Source organism: Rhamphochromis longiceps, linkage group LG3 (genome assembly GCF_057381845.1).
Source record: "Rhamphochromis longiceps isolate RC_006_pf linkage group LG3, R_longiceps_female_GT1.1, whole genome shotgun sequence".
In the NCBI taxonomy this organism is placed as follows: Eukaryota; Metazoa; Chordata; class Actinopteri; order Cichliformes; family Cichlidae; genus Rhamphochromis; species Rhamphochromis longiceps.
This window is the reverse complement of record NC_140559.1, coordinates 10,355,585-10,373,745: the sequence shown is the minus strand read 5'-3', so window position 1 is coordinate 10,373,745 and position 18,161 is coordinate 10,355,585. Positions and strand designations below refer to the sequence as shown.

General features: G+C 43.8%; 2 protein-coding genes across 2 annotated transcripts; both read right to left on the bottom strand.

Annotated features, from left to right (window-relative positions):
- Nucleotides 1–426: 426 nt before the first annotated feature.
- Nucleotides 427–9,296, bottom strand: LOC146672860 (H-2 class II histocompatibility antigen, E-S beta chain-like). Its single transcript, XM_085401602.1, has 6 exons — nt 9,192–9,296; nt 8,759–9,028; nt 2,607–2,820; nt 1,567–1,634; nt 1,379–1,498; nt 427–587 (listed from the first exon to the last, which is right to left on the bottom strand). The coding sequence occupies exons 1-6, from the start codon at nt 9,244–9,246 to the stop codon at nt 562–564; spliced, it is 753 nt and encodes a 250-aa protein (XP_085257728.1). The 5' UTR covers nt 9,247–9,296; the 3' UTR covers nt 427–561.
- A 2,593-nt stretch (nt 9,297–11,889) lies between these two features.
- Nucleotides 11,890–13,723, bottom strand: LOC146672859 (HLA class II histocompatibility antigen, DR alpha chain-like). The gene is made up of 4 exons (XM_085401611.1): nt 13,620–13,723; nt 13,293–13,541; nt 12,526–12,807; nt 11,890–12,378 (listed from the first exon to the last, which is right to left on the bottom strand). The coding sequence occupies exons 1-4, from the start codon at nt 13,675–13,677 to the stop codon at nt 12,248–12,250; spliced, it is 720 nt and encodes a 239-aa protein (XP_085257737.1). The 5' UTR covers nt 13,678–13,723; the 3' UTR covers nt 11,890–12,247.
- Nucleotides 13,724–18,161: the final 4,438 nt, after the last annotated feature.

Below are 18,161 nucleotides of genomic sequence, written 5' to 3'. Positions count from 1 at the left end.
GACCGGTTGGGGCGCCGTCTGACCCTGACAGTTCCTCTGTGACAGCAAATGCTGAACCGGTCCAGCAATATTTACCCAAACTATTTAACATGTTTGATTCATTTAATTTTAGTCATAGGTTGTTAGGCTTTTGAGCCAGGTCAATATTTAATATTTCAACATTAAAGACTTTTTTTTTACGTGTTTTAGTAATCACTGAATGCATGTTTCAAACACTTCAGTGTTAAACGTTTTGTTGTTTCAGCTGTTTGAACAAAGTAAGTTACTGTCTGAATATGTCAGGTGAGATTCATTGTTGTATACAAACTGATATCCTGTGATTGATCACGGGGGAGACCGTGGCTCAGGGGGTTGAGAAGCTTATCTTGTAACGGGAAGGTCGCCGGTTCGATCCCCAGCTATCTCTGTCCTGGTCGTTGTGACCATCCCAGTGAAATAACAACCACCAACAACACTGAGATGGTCCTGGATCAGAGTCCAGACAGAGATCATCATCATCATCAGTCTGAACACAGGAAGCAGCAGCTTTTCATCAGACAGAACCAGGACCAGGATCCAGGCTCAGTTAGTGGGAACCAGAATGCGACCTGAAAGAACCATGGACACTGGTTTTAACAGATTGTCAATGGAGAGTTGTACTTAGTAGTCAGTATAAGCTTTTAATGATATAAGTTTGCATATGATAGCATACTCATGTTGACCTTTTGATGACTTAGACTGTTGTTCAGTACGAGACTTGTTCTGTTCTCTTTTATTAGTTTCTTCCCACAGCGACAATAAAAGAAGAACAAGCAGTTTCACTCCCTACCAGGAAGAGGACTCGCTTCCCCGCTCACACACTCACACACATACGCATCAACATTCCTCTGTCTATGAACAGACATATTTACTATTGTATTACCCTTGTATATAAATAAAGACAAGAGCAAGAATAGAGCGCACATCACAGGGCCCCCACTCTGGTGTGAGCGCTCTGTGACCGCCCTTGCAAGTAAAATCTGCAGCGTGTGTGTGTGTGTTTCTACTCTCTGACTCTCAGCTGAAGAAGTGTCTTAGAATACATCTCTTGACACAGATCAATGGCAATGATTCAGTAAAGTTTCATGTTTCAGGGCCTGAACCAGGTCTGAGAGTCCTCCAGAAACAGTAAAAACCTGTGTTTGAAACATTAATGTAACTAACAGGTGTCTGAAAATAAACAGCAATGCTCTAAACCTGCCTGAAACATCAATATATTAAAAGAATGCAGATCCAAACCAGTTTTAGATTCATGTAATGTGGTTTGAGATTTAGTCTGGTCTAAACTGGTATGAACTGATTTCATCCTGGTTCTAAACTGGTTTCAGGTATGAACTGGTCTGTGAGTGGGAGTTCTGACCTCGGGCCTTCCTCCTGTAGTAGATGAATCCAGCCAGAGATAAGATCAGACCCAGGATCAGTCCTGAGGCTCCGATGGTGAGCTTGTTCCTCTCTGACTCAGGCATGGACGAGGAGGGATCTGAGTCACACAGGTGAGAGTCAGACAGGTAGGTATGTACAGGTGTGTAGATACAGACAGGTATTTACCCCAGTCAGTGATCAGAGGTTTCTCCAGGCTGGCGTGCTCCACCTTACAGGAGATCTTCTCTCCAGACCTTCAACACAAACATCACTGACTCTCAGATCTGGACTTTAAACTTTTAAACTTGCAGACCTCATGATAAAATTTGTTCAGGTTTCATTCATTCTCCACTGCAACCACTGAACATCCAAGGTATGGACATTGAGGCTGTGGACAGCTACAGGTACCTTGGTGTTCATCTGAACAACAGACTGGACTGGACTCATAACTCAGACGCCCTCTACAGGAAAGGGCAGAGCAGGCTGTACCTGCTGCGGAGACTCAGGTCGTTTGGAGTGGAGGGCCCACTCCTGAAGACCTTCTATGACTCTGTGGTGGCTTCTGCTATCTTTTATGGCGTGGTCTGCTGGGGCGGCAGCATCTCTGCTGGGGACAGGAAGAGACTGAACAGGGTGATCCGAAGGGCCAGCTCTGTTCTGCCCTCTGGACCCAGTGGAGGTGGTGAGTGACAGGAGAACGGCGGCTAAGCTGTCATCCCTGTTGGACAACGTCTCCCACCCCATGCAGCAGACTGTGACAGCACTGAGCAGCTCCTTCAGTGGGAGACTGCGGCACCCACGGTGTGGGACGGAGAGATTTCGCAGGTCTTTCCTCCCCACTGCTGTCAGACTCCATAATAAAGACTTTAACTGATCAAGCACACACATCCATACATATGCAATAATACTAAGTGCAATAATCCTTTCTGTCATCGTTGTATTTTTACTCAGTTGTATATAGTATTTGTATTTGTATTCTATTTTTATCTTATTGTATATTTATTTTATTCTACTGTATATAGTATTTTATTTTATTCTATTCTGTACAGCTGTGTACTGTATTTATTCTTATTGTATCCTAATTTTTGCCTCATAACTTTTGCACTGTCCACTTCCTGCTGTGACAAAACAAATTTCCCACGTGTGGGACTAATAAAGGTTATCTTATCTTATCTTATCTTATCTTATTATTAGAAATGACGCTCCTGGACCTGATGTGGGCTCACCTGGGTGTGTACTCCAGGTGTGAGTGGGTCTGGTAGTACCAATCACCATCTGCCATCTCCTCAGTGGAAGTGACATCAGAGGTGACTTCCTGTCCATCTCTCAGCCAGCTCACTTTGATGTATTTGGGGTAGAAGTCATAGACACTGCAGACCAACATGGCTTGATGGATACCAGAAGGAGGCGTACTGGAGTGAAGTCTGACGTACGGCTTAGCTGAAAGACATTATGAGTTTCTGTCGTTGGTAATATCATATCATCAGGGATCTTTGTATTCATGTTTAATAATAAAGATACTGTCACATATAACCAGTCTGACATCAGATGATGAATCAGCTGTGAGGAGAAACATCATCAGGCTGTAAACATCATTATTATAAAGTAAGACATGCAGAGCTGTATGTGCTGGAAATCTACCAGACTTGAACCTGGATCAGGTTTTATTAATATCCAGTGAAGTGCTGACTCAGAGTGACATCAGTGTGAACCATCAGTGAACTGATCCTCCTGCAGATCAGCTGCTGTGGTTTGAAAGTAAAATCTGACACATGGAGACTAGATGATAAACTATCGCTATAGATCATCCACACATAGATGAACCCAGCCTGCTTTCACTCAGTTTAATATCAACATCAAGCTAAAGGACTGAATCCACAGCTGGTCCCAGTTTGAATTTCTGCTCATCCAGCTGTTTGATTCATGAGCAGAAATTATAAAATACAAATGACTTATTATTGTTAGATACTAGGGGTGCAACGATATTCGTATCGATATTGAACCGTTCGATACAGTGCTTTCGGTTCGGTACGCATATGTATCGAACAATACAACATTTGTAATTTATTTTATCAATTTGTGTTGAGCGCTCAGTGAATCTGTGTTCGACTACTCCGCCTAGGCTGCACTGTCCAGCGCAGATCCACTGAGCGCTCAACACAGACAGCATCGTCAGAAGGAAGAGCGCAGGGCAAGCTAGCGAGACAGAAGTTAAGCTCTCCTTGCAACATGGACCTCCCCCACCCTCATTCAGATCTGGCGTTTGGAATTATTTTGGTTTTCATGTGACGTATGACCCTGAAGGTAAGCGCGTCATGGACTAAAGTAAAACAGTATGTTGGATGTGCCATGCAATGCTCAATTACATGGGTGGGAACTAGTGTGTTAGCGCAGTTAGCTCGTTAACGTGTTGGCCGTCTAGCCCCATGCACGGGGCAATCGGCGGTAGCTCGTTAACGGAGATTTGCCGTGTTGTGGCGTTAAGGTCATTTCAACGAGATTAACCTGAAAGCACTAGTGGGAACACAACGAATATGACTGCACATTTACGCCGACATCATCCTAGTGCAAAGACAAAGATGAGTGATTCCTCAATCAGATATAGGGCTCGCAATATCGCTAGCCCGACGTCCCGGGGCTAGCGATTTTTTCAGTCAGGCTACCAAAATCTATCTCTGCCCTGCCCGTCCGGCTATTGTAGGAAGAAAAATATATGTCAATGCTTTTGCATTCTTTCAGAAATGTAGCTGGGTAATTATGTCATTGGCATCGGTGAGCCACTGTCAATATGTGACATATTGAAATCGCGTTTGAATTTGCGCTTGTTTTTTTGCTTTCACTTTGCAATCGTGCGAACTGTGTATAGAGAGCGCCAGCACTGATCTGTGAGTGATGATAATTTGTGCACCAATTCCTCTGACATCGTCTTATTAATCGTTAGCTTACTATGCAAACATGACAAGTGAAATCCCCCGCAGCTTAAACATGTGAGAGGTTGATCGCGCAGAGAATCGCTGAGCTTATGTGAGTGAGCGTGTAAAAGCATTTCAGTTCTGCTGAGCCAAATAAGACAGGTCAGGGTGAAGAAGTGACAGCCAAAGAAAAGCTTACCACAAAACGGAGAAGTTATGACAAATCAGACTATAAGGCAAAAAGAAAGTGCAGCTTTATGGTTTCATGGACAAAATAATTTCTGTGGCTGCAATATGACGAACTAAATAACCAGGGCTGCACATAAGTGGTCCGCAGGTGCGCATTCGCTGTCAAAATAAAAAACACGCACAGTTAAAATATATATTTATAATTTTAATAAATGACAAATTAAAAAGGCATGAACTTTTTTTGTATCGAAAAAATATCGAACCGTGACACCAAAGTATCGAACCGAACCGTGAATTTTGTGTATCGTTGCACCCCTATTAGATACACTTATTTCTATTCACACTATGTTTGTGTTGAGGAGGAGATTGTGATTGTGGTGGTGAGCAAGGCCCTGAAAGGGGGGGGGTGTAATTCTAGTCAGTGTAAGGGCACATGCATGTGGATGGTGCTAGCTGCCATATAGTGCCTCAAGTGGCCTGTCTGGGTAAGGAGAGAAAAAAAATCAGTCAGAGAAGCCGTGCACGCGCTCTGGTGTGTGTGAAGCTGAGGAGAAGTAGCTGTCTCCCGCGTGTTGTCACGGGCAGCCACATTAAGAAAGCCTCACGGTTCGGCTGAGCCCAAAAGGGGTTTCCGTGAGGTCAGTGGAGCAGAAGTCGCAACTGCAGCAAGCTTAGACGGAGTTTCACTCCGTGTGCGAAGGTTGGCTTGTGTAGCCGCGAGCCGCAACTGGTGGTGCTGCAGGCCACCGTCGAGGTAGGTAGCATGGGGAGTTGGAGCGAGAGCTAACTCCAGCTGTGCTTTTCTTTAAGACCCTCCACCGTTTCCTGTTGGATTAGGCTGGGTTCGGAGCGAGGGAGCATAGTTAGCCGACTCACTGGGAGCTGACGAGCCGATGGGAGGACTTTAGCCATGACACTTAATGTGTCATGGCTAACCTTATCTAATTACTGTGTCAGAAAAGTAACTTAATTACTACATAAGTATTTAACTAAATACTTCTTAAAATCCATATAACCCTTGAATGTACAAACAATAGAAATTAAACTCTTTAAATAATAAATACATTTTGTTAAAGACGGACAATCTACAGTACGCAGCGTAGCCTGCCAGGGCTGGACTGGGACAAAACATCGGCCCGGGCATGTTGACTGGAGACCGGCCCCCCAGGTATTAAAGCCATAAAGCCTTTGAATGAAAACAAACACTGTTGTCACAGTGATGCACAGTCTTGTTGGTATACATGTGTCAATCTAATAAACTTGAATCATCCTCCCTATGCTGGCATTCTAAACAGCACCTGGAAGCAGACTGTTGGTCGAGTTAACCTCCTGAACATCTACAACACGCGGTGGAAACCTGACATTAAGACAGAGAAGACTAGAGGTGAGACATGATCATTACTGATTACTGATGACAGATTTAGATATATTTTCATAAACCATTCATTTGCCACATCAATAAACAGCACGGCAGGGCAAAATATGTTTTCTAACATGGCAACCTTTAAAAAGTGAAAGGAGACAGAAAGACAGGTGAGAAAGAAAAACTTAATTGACTTTTGATGGCATTTTACACACAGTACTGGTGCAGTATCTAGAAAATGTGGGAAATACTGGCATCATATACAGTACTTACTTCTGAAGAAATTATGTACAATAATGGATTTCTATACATTTTACATCATTGATCAGTTTCATGATTGAAGTAGCAACAGGAGAGGGAGGGGAGAGAATGAGAGAAGAAGAGGCAGCTGTGAAGCAAAGACACAGAATAACTCCAGCTTTGTGTCTTTTTCATTGTAGCTGAAGTACCAGACAAACTGTTCCTTTTCACCTCAATAGAAACGTGCAATATTTTCTCTGAATACGAGAGACGATTCAGTTTTTTACGGGACGGTTGGCAACTCTACTAACTAACCTTATGAACAAGATAAAACAAGTTCAACATCAGTAACATCATAGCACCACCCAGCTGTATAGAAACGAGTTATTGTAACTGACAGTAAAAAGTCAGCACGACTAAAATAAACTGCACCTAAACTTGGTTTATATCTGACCCAGATAGACTGCAGCTCATAACTTCTTACCTGAAGTTCAGTTCACCTGACACTCTCGGACCGGCGGCCGCCTCGGGGCTCTCCTCCTGCCTCCCCTTTCCTTCATCCACCTGCTGGCCTCCATCACTTGCTAATGTTACTGAATCTGTAGAAGCTCCACCATAGCCACCACAAAACAACTGAGTTATTTTTACACACCTCCCAGCATCTGGCCAATCCACCACCTTTCAGTGTTTATACTGTTACGGAAAAAAAACAAAGAAAAAAAAAACCCATCGCCCATTAAAAACGAAAAATCAATGGCAAATGCCCGGTATGCCCGATGGCCAGTCCAGCTATGTAGCCTGCAATCATTCTTTAAGCTCACCTTCAGGTGCTTTCTGTGCTGCTGAAGTAAAACCAGGTTTTGCTGCTTAGCAGGAGTTGCTGCGGTGTTATCAATGGATGATGAACAAGGATCACTCAGAAGTGTTCGTCTATGCTCCGTGTCAGGCGCTTCAGTAGATTACTATTAACAGCAGCCGATAGTTTTTACATATTACTGTAATGTTCTTGTCTGCTTGTTTCAGAAAAGTGAAGAGACGGGAGTATGTCCATGTCATAAAACAGCCACTCGCTTCAGCCGAGTCAGACAGCTTCTGCTGTAGAAAACGACTGTGCAGCAAACTGGAGCGAAATGACGAGTAGCTGCACTACAGCCATGTTAAAGAGCAGAGTTTACTTCTACGTTTAGAAGATAAATTAATGAAATTAAATAATGGTATTCAGCGAGTTTAATTATTTTACAATGTAACGCAAGTACATTGTAAGTAACTGTAATTAAAATACCTAAAAATGAACAGTAATCAGTTACTCTACTTTTTCAGTGGAAAAGTAATTTAATTACAGTAACACCCAACACTGTTTTTTGTCTAACCCAAGCTGCCTTGGAGTAGGGGCACCCTAGCTATCTGGTTGGGGTACAGAAAATCGGAGGGAAGGTAGGCTAGGCTGTGTTTATGTCTGATAGTATAGTATACTCCAGGCAGGCATCGTTTCTCAAGATTTCATCCTGGAGCCCCTCTTCTGTGCCTGTAGCAGCTAGACAGCTAAAACCATTCTTACAGAAGTAAGTATCAGGGTCAACTGTACTAGGGGGGGTCATGGACTCAGATCCCACCACCCTTTAGTCGTTCAGGGCAACCTGTGCGCCTCTTCACCCCTACATAGTGGGGCTAGAAGCCCCTTACATCAGGCGGTACCATCCAGAGCCTGCAGGGGGCGCTCTGTTGGTCTATTTGATCATATTGATCAACCAGTCACACACAGATGGGTCACAAAACAGCTGCTGGCTGATGGAGGAAAATGCTCTGCTCTCCGAGGTCACACCATGTCACTGCACAGAGAGGAAGTCACTCCTGTAAACAGCCTGCTCATCTAACACTCATGGTGCGTGTATGTGCACTCATAGATCATCTATAGCCCAAAGCAGAAGATGCAGAATCAGTTTCCACTCTCAGACAGCTTCCCCTCCACAGGAGGTCTGAGCTGGTTCTCCTCATGCTCCTCTGAGCTGCTGCTGCTGGGAGCTGATTTCATTCAAGTAAGTCAAGTTTATTCATTGAGTCCTTTTCACAGGCAAACAGTCACAAACCGCTGCACACAAAAGGCTGAAATAAATATGAACATTAAGTGCCAAAATAGTGAAATATTTAATAAGACAAAATATCTGTGTGTGTTTCCTCTGGGTTGTAATGGGAACTTTATAATTGTTTCAGTATATTTAATCGCTCCACTGTTACACTGACTCATAGATCTGAGCTGTAATGTGTGCAGGTGTGAAGCTGCTACACAAGCTCTGAAAGTCAGAATCAATAAATAAACTGCAGACGGCCTTCAAACAAACATCAGTGTTTCTCATTTTTATCTGATTTTAAATAAATGAATTAGAAGATAAGAAGGAAAAAGTGTTTTATCAACCTGTCAGGCTGCTTCATGCTGTTAGAAATATTTATATGGAAATATTTAAAAATAAATATGAGCAATAATTCAGCTTAATGAACAGCTGCAGTTTGCCTGTTTCACCAGCAGGGAGCGCCACAGACTGAGGTTAGAGTGTTCAGAGTCAGTGATTTATTACAGTTATTGATCACCAGAGTCTGACCTGCAGCTGTGAGTCCATCATGAATGATTCAGAGTGAGGTCAACACCTGATGATGTCACACAGACCAGCACACTCACCTGATTTAGACAGAGCGTTGCTGTACCAGACACCAATGTTGTGTAGGCAGTACGTCCCCTTCTCAGTTTTCACTTGAGTCAGGTATGCACCACTGTTCCACAGCTCTGCGTTCTTCACTCCGTACTCAGTGTATCCAACAAACTTCCCCACATCGCTGTCAAACCTGTTGACCTCGATCTTGTTGTAATAGTAAGAGAGGACGTACTGGATGTCCTTCAGCTCAGTGGAGTTAAAGTTACAGCGATCCACCGTATACATTTTGAATCCATCTGAGGACAAACAGAACATCAGACTGTGAGCTGATCACACCTGCTGTGTACAGATTTACAAATAACTTGATCAGTGATGCATTTATTGATCACTGTACTGTTAAGTGATCAGTGTATCTCTGCAGTGTATTGATTAGTGTATTAATCAGTGTATCGATCATACCTGCTGTGCTGAGGCTGATGAAGAGGAGGCTGAGGCAGAGGAAGGATGAAGCCATGTTCCTGAGTTCTCCTGACAAACTGACTCAGTCTGACTGAGAGCTGCTCTAAAAACAGAGGAGAGGTCACATGACCACAGCATCATCTGTTACCAGGAAGAGTGTGCTGCTTTAAAGCTTTAAAAGCAGAGAGCAGCACTCTGTGACATCATCAGCACATTTCCTCTTTACTCAAAATCTCCTGTTTTCATTTGTATTCAGTCAGAGCTCATGAATCTAATTACCTGCCACCACATTAAATCAACCACTAATGCACTGCTGTAATAATAATGATAACCTCTCATATTAACAGGGGTCATATTTACACACCTGTCCTCTTCTTCTTCATTAATAATAAGTAATCCTCTCTTTCTCAGTACTTTTGATCAATTGAATTTACTGCATCACACTGTTTATACTTCCTGTCTCTTTCAACTTAAAAGGACAGAAGCACTCTTATTGTGAAACATTTCTGTGGAGCTCTGATGTTCCTCTGTGTGGACGGCACAGATCTCATGGATATTGGACTGACAATGCGTCTCATGAAATCAGTTTCTTAGTTAATGTGCAGTGTGATGTATTATGTAGTATAGATTTATTTTTAAGTTTCAGGCTCCAGAGCAGCTGAATCACATTTCACTGCTACATTCAGAGCAAAGGTTCAGATGAACTTTAAATGTTTGTAATTCACATTTTCTGTTTAGATATTCACGCAGACTAAATCATATTCAATGGAGACATTCAGTCAGAGTCTAACAGCACGTTTCAGCTCATAGATGTGTCAGTGATCAGACTGTTGACGAGGAAAAGAGTTCATCTCAACGTGATTGTCAGAGTCAGTGTAAATGCTGCTTCAGGTATTAAAACATGTTACAGCAGCGTTAGAAACATGTTGGATTCATTTCTACAAACACTCACTGATTTTTATTTAAACTGCTGTTTTCAGCAGACTCACACACACAGACTTTTTTATTAGAGTTAAAGGGCCCGTGTGTTCAATCTGAAATTGCTTTCAAATACTGGAATTCAGTAACGTCATCTGGGACTCTCCTCAGCTCTTTCTGGGACAGTGGCGCGGCTGCCCCTCTGTGGGTCTTCAGTTGGTCATATATCATCGTGATGTTGTTTATTATGTTGCTCTTTTCTTCTGCTTGTTTTCTTTTTTCTTTCTCAACAGGTGATCCAGGTGATCAATAGATGTATTTTTTTGTCTGCTTATTTAGTTGGTTTTTGTTTTTTGCCCTTCTCCCCCGTCCCTCTTCTCAGCTCTTTCTCTTTCTTTCTCCAGTCAAGTCTGTCCCGTATTCAGTAAGTGAAAATAAAATAAACAATAAAAGGTGAATCAAATGGACCATTACGGCAAGGCTGGGATGGTCAATTTGGTAAAGTAAATCTGTTGGGCATCTTTCTTTGCCTTTAGACAATAATTCTGATGGCAAAAGAGCCAAACGGGACAGGCAAAAAAAAAAAAGTAATGTCATCTGTGACCAATGAAATCACATGATTATACACAGGAAACATGAACCTGCTCAGACACTCCTGACTCAGCTCTGAGAAGCAAACCACAGGGAGTGAAATGGATCCATGAATATTTGTAAAGACACAGGAAGAACACTCAGATTTGTGGGTTTATTACTCTGATGTTTTTTATTGATACATGGAAATCTGAAACAGTTTGATAAACAGTGTTGGGAAGGTTACTTTTAAAATGTATTCCATTACAGAATACAGAATACATGCCCCAAAATGTATTCTGTAACGTATTCCGTTACGTTACTCAGTGACAGTAACGTATTCTGAATACTTTGGATTACTTAATATATTATCGTGCTTTTTACAACAACGTGAATGTACTATTGCTGTGTGATTTATTACTGTTACTGAAGGTCCGCGACTCCGAACTGTAGTAAAGGGACCTCTGACTAATACGGCGGGGTCCCTGTCGGCTCGTAGCCGAAAAATAGCTTTACTTTGTTGTCTGGGTCGACTTTGCAGCGAGAGACAGAGAGAGGCGTTGAAAGGCTGCTCCAACGGAACTTATTGTTTTCGGAGGAAAACACGAACACGGTGTACAGTCGAGTCTTAATAGCTTACTTACAACTGGGCTCGTCAGGCACTCTTCTTGGCTGCAGTGGTTATTATTATATTTACATGCTTCCAGCTCCCGTTTTTCCTCGACGACAGCTCGTACTTTTCCTTTTTCTCCCTCCTCGCGCTCACAGACACATAACGTGTATGGCAGTCCATTCTCCCTGCAGCACGGACTACACTGCCCATGACGCTACATTCTTTAGAGCTATGCTTGTAGCATTCTGCCTGTTAGCTTAGCACAACAACAACAACAACGAAAAGGCGCTCTCTCACCCAGGAAACACACAGTCGCAGAGAGAGAGAGCGCCCTGTAACCATGGCAACCGTAACACTGCCGCCTGGATCAACAGAGCGTAGCTGTCAAACAAAACCCAAACAGTCCTGACCCGCAACAAAATGAAACAGGAAAGTACCGCAGTGTAATCCATTTATTTCAACAATGTAACTGTATTCTGAATACCACCTTTTTAAACGGTAACTGTAACGGAATACAGTTACTCATATTTTGTATTTTAAATACGTAACGGCGGTGCATGTATTCTGTTACTCCCCAACACTGTTGATAAACAAGGACTCATTATAGAAGTTTATGAACACACTGAGTTCAGATAAAACTGGTCTGAGTCTCATTAATTTGACTTTTGTCTCCTTTGTTTTTGTGGCAGGAAAAGGTTCCAGGTGGAATCTGCTGGATGGATGGTGGAGATACTCACTGTGACGAGGGAGCTTTAGTTTGCTTTGAATCCCAGAGTTGAACCTTATTGACACAGACGGTGACAGGACAGCTCATACAGGAGATTAACTTATAGCAGGTGAGACAGGTAGACAGGAAGCAGATGTTCATTGCAGGTGAAGTCTGCACACACAACAATAACACACACTCATTATGAGCTCATTGTAGAACTATGATGACATCATCACCGTGAGCCAATCAGCTGCACTCGTTTCCTTTGACGAGGAAGAAGGTTCCAGCAGCCACACCGAGCAGACCCACAGTCAGACCCACTCCACAGAACACAGACGGTCCAACACCTGGATCAGAGCGAGCGGACGCCTCCACCTCTGGAGACACAAACACAGAGAATATGAACCACACATCTGGAGGCAAAGAGGAAAAACACACATCTGTCTCAAACTGTCAATCCTATTCTGATGAACACTAGGTTCAATCTTTTGTCAGTGCTCTGTGTTTAAATAAAGTTTTCTCACCATAGATCTTGGTCAGTGGTTCTGTCAGGGCCAGATGTTGCACTGCACAGCTGTAGATGTCTCCCAGCTGTGGGGTGAACTGCAGTCTGGATGTCTGTTTGAAGGTCCCATCTTTGTTGGGATAGGGAACGTTGATGCTGGATCCTGTGACCTTCTGTCCGTTCTTGGTCCAGGAGACGTTGACAGGAGCAGGATAGAAACCAGTCACGTGACAGATCAGAGTGTTATTCTCTCCAAACTCCACCTCATCTCTGGTGTAGATCATCACAGCTGAAGGAACATCTGTGCACAAACACATCAGGCAGAGGATCAGAGCTTCAGCTGGTTCCCATCAGCAGGTGATCATGATGATAATAAACATCAATAAAACGTTCAGGTGTTCACTCAGATGATGTCATCACTGTCTGTGTGAGAGAAGCTAGAGTGAGGTCAGAATCATGAAGTTAAACTACAGACAGACTCAGTTCAGCTTCAGAGGAACTAAGAGGAGGAAAAATAAAATAAACTGTGATCTGCAGTAAATGCAGAATACTGCATTCAGAAATACTGAAATATAAACACAAATATAAACACGTCAGTGTTTCTGTACACATGATCAGTCTGAATGTGTTCAAGGTGGAATTATGTCTTATATTTAATCAGGTTGAAGCTGGCTGTGTTTGATTGGACAAAGTAAATCATTGCTGATGATGTCATCAGTGTGTTACTCTACAGAGCGTGCAGGTAAACACAGGTGAGGTGAGACAGGTGTTACATGTTGTATTTACCCTGTTCTGGAGGGAAGTCCTTCATGCCTTTACCAAAAAGCTTCATGTTCTCTCTGCAGATTTGTTGATCAGCCACAGCATATTCATAAGTTCCTTCCTGGTAAGTGATAGGATCAATAAAAGGAGGCTGAGGGTCGATCATCTCCTTTTTGTTGAAGTCTGCGTAGGCAACCTCTTCACCATCCAGTCCATACATCTTCTCTCCATCAGAGTCTGAACAGCCAGTGACAGTAATGTCACTGTGCAGAGCTGAAACACATCAAACACTGATCAGTGACCTGATCAATGACCTGATCAATAAGCTGCTGTTTACAGAGACAAACTCACCATCAGCAGAGACACAGAGGACACAGGAGAAGAAGAGGAGCAGCTCCTTCATCTTCATCAGCAGCTCTCTGACAGTTAAACTCTGTGTGTGGACTTCACAGAATGTGTGTGTGTGTGTGGACCTCACAGAGTGTGTGTGTGTGTGTGGACCTCACAGAGTGTGTGAGAGTCTGTGAGTGACTGAAAGTGCAGCTGAGCTCTAACACAGAGCAGCCAATCACAGAGCTCACAGCTCATGATGTCATCAGTGTCCAGGCAGACAGCAGCTGGAGGTGAACATGATCTGACACACACAGCACCGATCAATAATCAATATTTATAGACTCTTCAAAATAAAGTTCAGCCAGATCAGCTTCCACACTGAGGATTTTCAAAATAAAACCAACTTTATTTTAATAAAATGATTCAGTTTGTTTAAAAACACTGTGAAATATGACTTCATGTGTTATTTAAATAGTTTACAGTTTAAAACACACCTGAGTTCATGTGTGTTACTGTGACAGTGAGAGTCACAGCTGTGTTTGTCAGCAGGAAACTTTTACAAACACAAAAACTTTACGCCTCCATCATATGTTAGGTAGGTAATGTTCGTTAGGTAATGTTCAAATAATGTGATCATCCCAGTGTTTCCAGTGTGGGAGAAAGTACTCAGGGCCTTCAAGTTACACACTATGAAAGGCAGCAACAAGTTTAATGTTCAGAAACCTAAAGTCTGTATCAGCAGCAGAATGGAGCTAAAAATAAATGTTGGTTTCAGTTCTATGAAGCTTTGAGTATTTTGGATCAGTAGCTGCTGTGTTTGTTGCATCATATTGCTGTAACTGTTTATATGCTTTATATATTCTGAGCTAAGTTGATCTATAGTGTTACATCATATTCTATCAGGATGTTATGTGTTTGTAGACTTTCTGCCCAGTTTGACCCATTTAGCAGACGTCAGCCTGTTTAAGGCTCTGATATCTATTCTGTGTGACTTACAGCAGTTATGACATGGTCTGATTTTCTCACCCAATAAAGGAATATTTCATATATCAGTCTGCTCTTCATTCTATCAGACACAGTTACCACAGCTCCTACATTTGCTTTTTACACATATATGTAAGCAATGAGCCACATTTAGTAATGCCAACATATTAAAAGAACAATGTTTGTCTCTTATATATAACACATCTGTATACACACTGTCACAGATACTTGTCTGTGAGTGAAGATTTAAGGTGACAGGAAATATAAATAACTGCAACTTGAATCTTTACTGAAGCTCAGAGGCACAGAGTTCACTCACTGCTGTAATATATCATAATACTCTGACAATAACTATAATATTGGCCATATTATATTTACATTATGGATTAAAGGGCTTTGGAGTTCACGTCACGCTGCAGTGCATTGTGGGATCCCGGCGACACGTTAGAAGGCCACGAATCAAAACAAACACACCTGCCCCTCCCTTCCTTCCCTCCCCATCTCCAGCTGCCTCCCTCTTCCCGCTCCACCACAACCACCCACACATGCAGGGCCTTGGAGTAGGGGTATGTCACCAGGGTGCAGAGGAGGCTACCTCCCCCCCCCCCCCCCCTCTGTCCCCTTCTGGCTGCCTCTGTCTCAATTTTATCCCACAACTTAGACATTCACATTACTCACACTCTCATTACACATACATATAGGATCTTGGGGGTGGGCACGATACACGGAGTCCAAGTTACCATCAAGGGTGTACACCTCACCCCTGGCATCGTTGCCCACCTCTCAATTTTAAATACACTTAGACATTGAGGGCTAGCAGGAGGGACTATGCGCTTACCTGCTGCTCTCTGGCAGGTAGCTCCATGCCCTCCTGGGTTTTAAATGCACCTTAGAACACACATGCATCAACACTACAATGAGCGGGTGGAGGGAGGTTTGGAGTCTTCTCTCACCCCCATTCTCTGCGGCCTGCTGGAGCGGGGGGGCTACGAGGAGTTGGCCGTCCGACTGCGGTCTGGAGTGTGGGGCCTCCCTGCTGCTGCGGAGTCGGGGTGGTCTGCCTCTCCCCACCGCAGGGAAAAGGGTAACACCACCTGGGTCTGGGTGCAGTTCCCCCCTCCAGGGGCAAGGGTACCTAGACCCGGTTTGTAGAGTACGCTTGGGGAGTGTGATCGTGTGTACAGCGTCCCTTTATGTCTGTCTCCACGTTGGTTGAGTGTGGAGTAAGTGTATATGAGAGCATGAGGGTGGGAATGGATGTTTGTGTCTGTGTGTGCCTGTATGTCTGTGTCTATATGTCAGGTTGGGTATCAGACGCCACCTCTCTGGGGACATCTCAGGCCCTCCAAGGTTTGGAGGCCTATCTCCACCCACCACCACTTCCCCTGCCGGTGGCGGACTCCCTCAGGTGTCGGTGCGTTGGTGGTTCTTTGTGTCTGGGGGTGGGCGTCCGGGTACACACCGGCTCACTCCTTGGCGGCCGCTTATTGGGGCTCGCTCGGGCCACTTCGGAGGTGGGGTGCCCCCGGCCTCTCGGCCTGGGGCTCGGTCACTCAGGCACGGCTGGCTGGCGGCGGAGCTCACGGGCGCGTCACTGCAACCCCCCCTGGCTTCTGCTCCGCGGCTGCTGAATGAGCCCTCATCTGGGACTCTCCTCAGCTCTTTCTGGGACAGTGGCGCGGCTGCCCCTCTGTTGGTCTTCCTTGGTCTCTTGTGTTCTGGGGGCCTCTGGATGTCTGGAGTTTTGATCTCCTCCATACCTGCTTCACGCCCTGGAGGACGGGGCTGTGGCCCCCCCACACTCCCTAGCAGATCATTACATGGAGAAACCTTTGGAATGCAAGCATGCTGATCCACACAGGTGTGCACACAGGTGTACACACGGGTGTTCACAGACGTGGACTACAGCTTTCTTGGCTGCTGCCTCAAAGCACATTGTGCGCTGTCTATCTTGCGTGTTGCACAATATCGTTTATTATTTAGTAATTATTGATATCTATTGCTAGCTAGTTTATTGTGATGGTGCTTTTATTTTTTTCTTATTATGTTGCTCTTTGTTGTTTGCTTTCTCTTCTGTTTTTTTTTCTCTCCATACAGGTGATCCAGGTGTTTTGTTTTTTTTGTTTGTTTGTTTGTTTGTTTTTTTTCTCTCTTCCCCCCCTTCTCACCGTCTCTTCTCCCCTTTGGTTTTCTTTCTCTCCCTCTCTTTCATTCTTTCTCCCTGTCCTATCCCCCAGTCATGTCTGTCCCGTTTGTAACAACTGAAAATAAAATAAACTCATAATTATAATAAAGGTCAATCAAATGGACCAATATGGCAAGGCCACGATGATCCACTTGATAAAATAAATCCACTTGGCATCTTTCTTGGCCTTAAGACAACAATTCTGATGGCTATAGATCCAAACGGGACAAAAAAACAAACAAAAAAACAAACAAACACACTGGCTGTGTCCCAATTAAGAGACCGCACGCTTGAAGTAGTAAGAGAAGTGCGGAAGTGAGAGGCGTGTGATTAGTTTGTAAATAACAATTAGCTGATGTTATTCATGAGACTAAAGTCATCTCACTGTGGTAATGTAAATATAATATGGACAATATTATAGTATTGTCAGATTATTATAAGATATATATATACACACACACATATACATATATCACTGACTTTCAGCGTGTTGTGTTTGTGGATATATGACTGCCTTTAATTATTAAACATTCGCACATAAATAAGTGACGTCATATTCAGTACTTTTGACAGTTCACTCTTCGGCTGCTCCGTCTTATTGGGGAAATTCCACATACATGAACGTAAATTTCAAAACTCAACCCCATCATTTAATTTGTTTTTGATTGAAATTGAATATTATGATCCAAGATGGCGCCGCGGATGGCAGCCTCGGTACTGCGCTCTCTCGCACTTTTCTTGTTTCTGTTTATTTTCTGCGCTTTTGGTCACTCAGACCACATCACTTTCTCCAGAGATGAACTGCGAAACATCAGGCAGTTCAGGCAGTCGTCTCACTATAGTTCTTATCCATTTTTCACAAACCCGGAAAGTTTTTTGGCGATTTTAGTTGGAGGCGCAGCAGCTCTCTGTGGCTCCTGGAGAAGACGTAGACGGGGGAGTCGCGCTGGTGAAACTACGTCGGCGAGGATTCCGCACGGCACTCCCCTCCATTCACCTCGCGAATCTCCGCTCTCTTCCAAACAAAGTGGACGAATTACTGCTCTTAAACCGGACTAACAAGGACTTTGCACGCTCTGCTGCCCTCTGCTTCACTGAAACCTGGCTCAGTGAGCGAGTCCCAGACGCTGTCTTAAATCTGCCGGGCTTCCAACTTCACCGGGCGGACCGCGAAACAGAGCTCTCAGGGAAAACAAAGGGTGGTGGAGTCTGCTTCTACATTAATGAAGGTTGGTGTACTGATGTCACAGTGTTACAGAAACACTTGGAAAGTTTTTTCATCAACTGTAAACCTTTTTATTCACCGCGGGAGTTTTCTTCCTTCATGCTGGTCGGAGTTTACATCCCTCCTCAGGCCAACGCGAACAACGCACTGTGCGAGCTGGCTGACC

Coding starts and splice junctions, on each gene's coding strand:
- LOC146672860 (XM_085401602.1), bottom strand. CDS start 9,246: ATGGCTTCATCCTTCCTCTGCCTCAGCCTCCTCTTCATCAGCCTCAGC. Junction 1,635..2,606: donor CACCTGGAGTACACACCCAG/GTGAGCCCACAT, acceptor TTTGTGTTGAAG/GTCTGGAGAGAAGATCTCCT. Junction 1,499..1,566: donor ACCTCTGATCACTGACTGGG/GTAAATACCTGT, acceptor TGTGTGACTCAG/ATCCCTCCTCGTCCATGCCT.
- LOC146672859 (XM_085401611.1), bottom strand. CDS start 13,677: ATGAAGATGAAGGAGCTGCTCCTCTTCTTCTCCTGTGTCCTCTGTGTC. Junction 13,542..13,619: donor CCTCTGTGTCTCTGCTGATG/GTGAGTTTGTCT, acceptor GATGTGTTTCAG/CTCTGCACAGTGACATTACT. Junction 12,379..12,525: donor ACCACTGACCAAGATCTATG/GTGAGAAAACTT, acceptor TTGTGTCTCCAG/AGGTGGAGGCGTCCGCTCGC.